At 52.3% G+C, this 8,097-nt stretch overlaps 1 protein-coding gene across 2 annotated transcripts; it reads left to right on the top strand.

Moving 5' to 3' along the window:
- The first annotated feature begins 956 nt into the window (after positions 1–956).
- Positions 957–7,519, top strand: LETM2 (leucine zipper and EF-hand containing transmembrane protein 2). Of its 2 annotated transcripts, XM_085080495.1 has the most exons (10): positions 957–1,476; positions 1,804–2,233; positions 2,359–2,502; positions 2,751–2,885; positions 3,207–3,410; positions 4,008–4,127; positions 4,508–4,618; positions 4,751–4,837; positions 5,530–5,604; positions 6,204–7,519. In XM_085080495.1, exons 1-10 carry the CDS (start codon positions 1,430–1,432, stop codon positions 6,252–6,254), a joined length of 1,404 nt encoding a protein of 467 aa, XP_084936621.1. In that variant the 5' UTR covers positions 957–1,429; the 3' UTR covers positions 6,255–7,519. The 2 variants fall into 2 exon arrangements, with proteins under 2 accessions (XP_084936621.1, XP_084936620.1); XM_085080494.1 differs by lacking the exon at positions 957–1,476 and having other exon boundaries at positions 1,495–2,233.
- The last annotated feature ends 578 nt before the right edge of the window (positions 7,520–8,097 follow it).

The following is an 8,097-nucleotide window of genomic DNA, read 5'->3' as shown; positions in this document are numbered from 1 at the left end:
CACTGAAACACAAGAAGTTCCACCTGACCAGACTGAGCAGTAACTCCCAAATCCTCAGCTTCCCTGCCCCACCCCAGGTCGGAACACACCGTGGGGAGGCATTGGGCTGGTCTGGGAATAGCTGTAACAACGGAAATTGAAAAAATGATTCTGCTCCTTGCTGTAGGGACCTTCCTAAAGGCTCTTGCACAGCACAGGAACATCTGCTCCATAGATCAGTCACCTGCCACCTGCAAAGAATGTTTCTCCAGCTGTTGATGTGTTCCATACGCTCCTCAGACACACAGGATTGGAGTGTTTGTCTCGCACATCAGGGCTCCAATCTCCCCTCTGATACCTCATTCCATGCACAGCTGTTCCCAGACAGCAGAGGAGTCTCTGCTCTGCTGTGTCCCATCACACACGGAGCTGCTCCCAAGGTGTTTTGTGCTATATATGAGAACTGTATGGAGATAGACTATTGCCAAGGGCCTGGAGTGACAAGACAAGGGGGAGTGGCTTCCCATTGCCAGAGGGATATTGGGAAACACTCCTGCCTGTGAGGGTGGTGAGGCCCTGGCATAGGCTGCCCACAGACGCTGTGGCTGCCCCATCTCTGAAGTGTCCAAGGCCAGGTTGGACGGGGATCCCGAAAGGTGTCCCTGCCCATGGCAGGGGGTGGGACTGGACGGGCTTTAAGGCCCCGTGAGTCCGAGCGGCGTTCCCGCCCCGGCAGGCCCGGCGCAGCTCTGCCGGAGGCGTCAAGGCCCCGAGGGCACCCCATCCTCATGACGTCATGCGCAGCGCCCCGTCTCGCGATGGCATCGCGCACCGCCGCCGTTCTCACCCAATCAGCGGCTCTTCCTCAGGGCTCCTCGGGTCAGGCCCCGCCTCGCTCCGCTCCCATTGGGCAGACCTCCAGCAGCGCCTCCCTTCTGCCTTCTGACTGGCTAGCGTCGGGGGGCGTGACGCAGCGCGATGGCCGCACGCCGCAGGTACCACGGAGAAGTGAAGGGTCAGAGCGGCGCGCGCGGGGTACGACGGGACGGTTGGAGGGGTGGGAGGAGCACGGCCGGCGGTGAGTGGGACCGGAACCGGAACCGGGACAGGATCGGGATCGGGACCAGGATCGGGAGCGGAATCACGATCAGGGGATCAGCGGACGGGGACAGGGATCGGGATCACTGGAATCGGAGCAGGGACCGATCGCGATCGAGAGGAGCGAGACGCCATCGGGATCAGCGGCGTCAGGACGAGCAGAGGGACCGGCGAGGGGCGGCGCGGCCCGGCCGGGAGCCCGCGGTGCAGCCCCGGCCCTCCCGGCAGCGGGTCGGGGATGGGTCCGGCCGGGCCCCGGCGCCCCGCGGCGCCTCCCGGAGCTGCCGCCGCTCCCCGCCGCTGCCGGGGCTGAGGTGCCACCGCTGCAGCAGCGCCGGTGGTGCCGCCAGCCATGGCCGCCTGCGGCTGTAACGCGCTGCTGGCCGCCGCCAGGGCCAGGTAAGCCCCGAATCCCCGCCCGGGGTCTGCTCCGCCCGCGGGCTGGCGATGAACCGCTGGGGGTTTGTGTGCAACTGGCTCGTTCTGTCCCATTTCTCGGTAAAAGGGCTTCCGAGAGATGCTACGGAGGCTTGGGTGGTTCCCCCCACAAGAAATGAGTTGTTAGCAGAGGACAAGTTCTCAGTATTTCACCCGTTGCTGAAGGATCAGAATCTCAGCCACAAAATCAAATTCATAAAGTTAATTTGGCGCTGAGAACGTCAGTTAGAGTGTGATGCCTCCGTACTTTGGCATCAGTGCATTGTTCTTACTGAAACACCTCTCCAGTTTCAGAGGCTCCCATCTCCTTGCACACTGCAGCCCTCCCTACTCTCCAGCCATTGCTCTTGTCCAGCTGGTGGATTCCCAGTTAACCTGGACTTCAAGAGACTCCAAAAGCCATCCCTGGCCACCCCGTGCCCTGCCTCACTCACCTGCCCACACCTTGCACACCTCCACCAGCCCACGGCAGCAGCTCCCAGGTGGATCCCAGCCCCACCGAAATTCTGGAAGCCAGGGAGCTAAACCTGCTAGAATTGCAGCACAACAGCTCGTAGAGGCTCCTGTAGGGAAAAAGTCTTTGCGACAAAAAGTTGTGGAGGAGCTGAAGCATTACTACCACGGATTCCACCTGCTCTGGATTGACACTAAGGTGGCTGCCAGGATGGTGTGGAGGCTGCTCCATGGGCAGGTGCTCACCAGGAGGGAGAGGCGAAGGGTGAGTGCCACAACACCTGGATAAAATGATGCAGTTAGAGGCTAAACCCCTTCTTTGGACTCATTTTGTGTGTCTGGCTGAGCGATAATCTCTGGGTAATCTCTGCTGTGCTCTTCTCCATACAGTTGCTGAGAACTTGCGCAGATCTCTTCCGGCTGGTTCCCTTCCTGGTGTTTGTCATTGTCCCCTTCATGGAATTCCTGTTACCTTTGTTCCTGAAGCTCTTCCCTGAAATGCTGCCCTCGACATTTGAGACGGAGTCAAAAAAGGTTTGTGTCCTCTCTGAGGCTGTGGAGTGTCCACAGCTCCTCAGAACATCTGTGCAGCTGTGCAGAGCTGCTGGAAGTGAGGATCAGCCTCACCCACATATCTGCACAAGACACTCCCAGCTTATTCCTGAGCTGAGTGGGAGGGTTGGAAGGTTGTGCTGTAGAAAATGATCAGAAGGAATGTGCACAGCAATTCCATTTCCTACATTGTATTTCCTAATTTATAATTTTGTATTTCCCAAATGAAGGAAGAAAAGCAGAGAAAGAAGTTAAATGCAAAGCTGGAGTTAGCAAAGTTCCTGAGGGAGACAATTGCAGAGATGGCCAAAAGGAACAAAGCAGACACGGGTCAAGGGAAACAATTCTCCTCTTACCTGCACCAGGTAGGATGGACCATGCTGGGGGTGGACAGCTGTGGCACCAACACACCTTTGACGCTGCTGGTTTGGGCAGAGAGCACAGGATTGTACCCGGATACTGGAGAGGTTTGACAGCACAGAGATGCCCTATCAGGCGCTGTTCCCTGGGTGCCTCCGTGCTCACCCTGCTGTCAGAGTGGCCACTCAATAACAGTTTCACTTTGACTGTTAACTGTATCATCCTATTTCCATCAGAGACAGGAATTCCAGCGTGAGCAAAGGGAAGGGGGGAAGAGATTCCCAAAAGGTGATCGTGCTCAGGTTTGCATTTGGCCCTTTGTTTAGATCCATCACAGTGGCCACCGGCCCAGCACGCAGGAGATTGTCCACTTCTCCAAGCTCTTCGAGGATGAGCTGACCCTGGAGCACCTGGAGAGGCCACAGTTGGTGGCTCTGTGCAAACTGCTGGAGCTGCAGCCCATCGGCACCAACAACCTGCTGCGCTTCCAGCTGCTGCTGCGGCTCAGGAACATCAAGGCAGATGACGAGGTGAGTCTGAAGCAGCACAGGGGAACTGCTTGGTGCTCGCACGTTCTGTGTGAGCCTTGTGTCCCTCCCTGCCTGCACACCCTCCACAGAGGGAGGCTTTAATATTGATGGGACTGAGATCCTCCCCATGAGAGATTCCAGAAGAAGATGGAATGAGAATTCATCTCCTTGCACCCTTGCAGTCTTTGGGGAATCATAACGAAGGTGGTACTGCAGATACTGCCACTGGAACATTTCATTTTGGAGTCATGCTAACTTATAAAAAAGGGATGTTTCAGTGTGCAATGGGGTTATTTGGGAAATGGAACCAGACTTACACATGCAGAGTGTAGGGACAACAGGTAATGGCCATTAGTTGCAACAAGGGGAATTTCAACTTGATAAGAAAAAAACTTTAAATCCATGAGTGGGTAAACAGTGGAACAGTTTATCTGGAGGCTGTGAAATTCCACTCTCTAAAGAGGCTCAAAGCACCAGTGGAAAATGTTGAGCAGTTTTGATCAGGATATTGGACTGGAGACCTCCAGAAGTCCCTTCAGGTGCAGTGGGGTCTTGGCTTACTCTGTGCCTGAATGGGAACGTTGCTGTTCATTCCAGATTATTGCCACAGAAGGGATCAGTGGCCTGAGCGTGGCAGAGCTGCAGAGTGCCTGCAGGGCCAGAGGGATGCGGTCACTGGGGCTCACTGAGGAGCAGCTGAAGGAGCAGCTTGGGCAGGTGAGTGTGCCTTGGGCTGGTGTGGCCAGGTTCCTTGGAGGACAGATTCCAGGCAGTGGTCAGGTACGGCAGGCACAGCTTCCTGAGAATTCATGCACGAGTTTCAAGCTGGATCCTCACCTGCAGAGCTGAGCTCTAAGGCATGAAGGGTCCAGATTATGTCCTAGACTAAAGAGAAAACCAAGCAGAACTAAGGCCAGCAAGAAGCTAGGTGAAATGGGGAGTATTCCTAACTTTTCAGAACCATTTCTTCTCATTATAGTAACTTAAAACTCTATTATCCAAGCTCAAGATTACTTCAAGGAAAAAGAGTGTTGTATTAATAAATATCCACATAGAGCAAATATGAAATAACCTTTCCTTCTGTTTGCTTCCAACAGTGGCTGGATCTCCATTTAAAGGAGAATGTTCCCTCTTCTCTCCTCCTGCTTTCCCGTGCCTTGTACTTAATAAACATAAAGCCACAATCTGTTCCTATTCCACAGAACAAGGTGAGTTGTTTGAATAAAACTTGTAGGTTAATAGTTCAACCATTATACATTACAAAAATTAAGGACTGTGACAGGAATCTTGTTCTTTGATCCTACAAGTGGACTGAAGTGTGACTCTGTGTTCTTCTGCAGACAGGTGAAGCTGCTGGAGTGATGACATCTGTGCTTGAAGATCAAGAGACCCTCCTGGATCCTGCCCCTGTGGTACAGGGAAGAAAGGTTAGAAACAGCAGTCTGCAAGCAGGAAAACATACTGAAATTGTTGAGTGTTGAGTATGACCAAACCTTTCCAAAGCTAGACAAAACCAGTGTTTGACACCATGGCACAGAGCACGAGCAGTGTCTGGTTTTGCACTGTGAAGATGTTTCCCCTCACAGCTGCATGTTCTGACTGAAGAGGCAAGGGCAGGGAACAGGGATCTGCTGTGCACAACTGGTCCTGTTGCTGGGAACAGCTGGTTATTCAGTACCATGGTACTGGCTTCCAGCCGAGGAGGACTTAGGACCTTTTGAGTTGCTTTAAACCTCAATTCAGGTACATTTAGCTCAGAGAAGCCAGTTAAAGAGGACTTGGTTTTAGCTCTCCTACTGAATTTGGACTCAGCTGTACAGGACAAAATGAGCCAAACTATCTAAAGTGAAAAAAGCCAGAGCATATGGTTCTCAGCATCATGCTGCAGTGAATTCCTTAGATTAGTCCCAGCTGATAAAAGCAGCAGCAGGAATCAAAGAATATTGTATCAACTGCCAGAAATATTTCCACATAGTTAAATTGTGCTGGGGAAACAATGGAAATGCCAGCACAGCTTTCACAGAGTGAGCAGGGAACAGCCTTACTCAGAAGGGAGAAGGGGCTGTGGGGTTTAGCCCTTTTAGAGGTTCTGTGACTTACAGCTGCTTTTTCCTTAAAGAATGAAGAATTTGTGTCTCAGCCAACAGAGAAATTGCCATTCTCGGAAGCGTCAGTGAAGCCTCCCCCACGAGAGGTGAGCTTGTCAGAATTCTTACACTTCCCAAAAGATACTGTTCTTCACACAACTTACAGCCAAACTGTGGAAGTTTGTGCTACAGGATGCTGTGAACGCTGAGTTCAAGGAGCAGCTGGAGAAACTGGATGAGAACTGTATTGAGGGCTATTTAATACACGTGACACACACATGACAGAGAGCTGTTGAACTGGGGGAGGGAGCAGAGCACTGGGGGAATTGCTAGTATATCCTTGTCTTCTTAATAATCTGCTTTGGGCCACTAGGACTGACCAGTCTTCCCTTGGAATCACCAGGGTGTTAAGAGCCACTTTGTATCTGTAAAAGTATTTCTGCAGTGATTGTCTTCAGCCAGTTTTCTTTCTGCAAATATTTGATTTCAATTTAGGTGCTTATGTACACATGTGGGATGCTGCTTAAGGCAAGTTTGGGAGTCAGACAGACTCCTGTCTCCTTTAACCTGATGAACTTTGCTCTTCATCAGCTGTTACTCTCCAGAGCAGCTTCCCATGGTAAATGGGAAGACACCTTCAGAAAAGATTCTGAATTTCAAGAAACATTTGTACTGCCTAAAATCTGCCCTTTTTTCTTACTTCTAGACCAAAATGGAAGCATCCCAGAGCACCAAGGCTGGTGCCAATGGTGCCTAACCTGGAGCCAGCACTGAGAGGGAGCAGCTTCTATCTCCACACCTCCTGCAAAGGGAACAGGCATTTCCCAGGAGGCTGCTCTACACAACTAGGCAGTAGCCGTCAAGGGTCTCTCTCTGTCCCAAGCTTGTTAGCAACTAGGCCAGTGCTGTCTGGATGGCCCTAGCATCTCTTCTGTGCTGGATCCTTGCCCTGCTACTTTTAACTTATGGTGTAAATATGTTAATAACGGTGCTGCTGTCTGTGCTGTTCCTGAGCAGGTGTTTGTGCTCCCAAACCTTAGCAAAGGCAGCTTTTCACGTCAGAAAGGCCTGTGCACAGAACAAGCTGGGCTGGGGGTCCAGCAAAGCCTGTTCTGCAGTGTGAAATCCTCTGCAGGAATATCCCCACACACCCAGGGCCAGCAGCTTGTCTAGAGTGTCACAGCTCGGGCTCTTGGTCCTGATTAGGGTGGTTTAACCAGTGACCAGCCCACAGTGACCCATGTGGCCATGGTTTTACTGAGGACGGTAACCACAGGAAAGGAGGACAGCACTCAGTGCTGTGGTGGAACTGAATTGATCAGAAGGACTTTGGACCTTGCTGAGCAGGAGCAGAGCAGTGACAGAACAGCCTCCACCTGGGAGTGTGTGCTTCCCCAGTGAGAGCTGTGCAGGTGCCACACACTGTGACAGAATCACATTTGCACTTTCAGGATCCCTCTGGGTCATGTGAGGGAGCAACCCAGGACCTGCACACCTTTCCCAAGTGTGACGATTTGGTTAATCCTTACCAGGCTCAGAATTACACACCAAGTGCTCTCCATATTTTGCAAAGCAACTCCTCACATGCTCCAGTGATGACTCAGTTTTCGCCAGACTCTCAGAGGATACTGAAAAGCTGTTTTTAGCATTTGTTAAATTTTTTACTCTGTTCTACGTAAATGCTCAGAAATTACTCACATTATGGATTTTAAATACGTATATTTATACTTACTGTAAAATTAGATTTGGTGCTAAGTAGGAATGAAATGTCTCTTCCAGAGGTCAGACAGCCTTTAGAACACCCCGACTGAAAAGCCAGTTCTCCAAGGTCAGGTGTGAGCAGCACTTTAAACCTGAGACCTCAGGCTCTTACAGCAAGGCAGAGCCAGCTGTCAGGTGTTCTGTGTCCTCAGCTCTGTACCTGAACCTCTCCTCGTTCATCCAGCCCGTCCACAATGCCGGATCTGTGTTTAATAAATGGGAACAAATGTTATTTCAATAAAATAACACCCTTGCTATGGAGTCACTTTTGCCTCTTAGCATGATAATGAGGGGAGGTGTCTCCTCCTGCCTGGTGTTCCAGCCTGTGACTGCTCTGACTCCCAAACCCAGCTGAACTGGCAGCCCTTGGAGCCCTGGGGAGGTTTGGGTTGAAATGCTGAGATAACAGCTCCTTCATTTGCCAGCTGGCCTCCACCATCCCGGAGAGTTTCCTCCTCCATCCGAGCACCGACCTGTGCCAGCTCCCAGTGCTCCCTCAGGCTGCTCCTGCCCGGCAGCTCCTGCTGCAGGCAGAGGGAGAGGAGGCTGGCAGGGTGTCCTGGGCGGGATGAAGGGAGAGCCGGCCTGCGCCGGCTGCCGAGGGAGCAGCACATTCCTCTGTTGAGAGATTTCACAGATGGAGAGTGCAGAGGGGCTGGCGGGGAGCCTGGACATCACCTGCATGCCGCCCCTCCGTGGGCGAGCTCCGGGTGGGCTCCAGTGCCTCCCACGTCCTCATGCTCCAGCGTGACCACGGCTCATGTCGTGTCCATTTGCCTCCTGTGTTTTCAATTTAGAAAGATCTGGAAGCTGGGACTTGCTCTTCCTTGGATTTCCCG

Source organism: Lichenostomus cassidix, chromosome 22 (assembly GCF_008360975.1).
Source record: "Lichenostomus cassidix isolate B80296 chromosome 22, HeHo_3.0, whole genome shotgun sequence".
In the NCBI taxonomy this organism is placed as follows: Eukaryota; Metazoa; Chordata; class Aves; order Passeriformes; family Meliphagidae; genus Lichenostomus; species Lichenostomus cassidix.
Note: the sequence above shows the minus strand (reverse complement) of the source record. Positions and strands in the feature narration are given on the sequence as shown.

What these genes read in the sequence shown, in the direction of transcription:
- LETM2 (XM_085080494.1), top strand. Translation starts at nt 1,751, where the DNA reads ATGCCTCCGTACTTTGGCATCAGTGCATTGTTCTTACTGAAACACCTC. An exon ending in CCAGGAGGGAGAGGCGAAGG is followed by an intron (nt 2,234 to 2,358) that starts GTGAGTGCCACA and finishes TTCTCCATACAG; the next exon opens with TTGCTGAGAACTTGCGCAGA. An exon ending in TCTCCTCTTACCTGCACCAG is followed by an intron (nt 2,886 to 3,206) that starts GTAGGATGGACC and finishes CCCTTTGTTTAG; the next exon opens with ATCCATCACAGTGGCCACCG.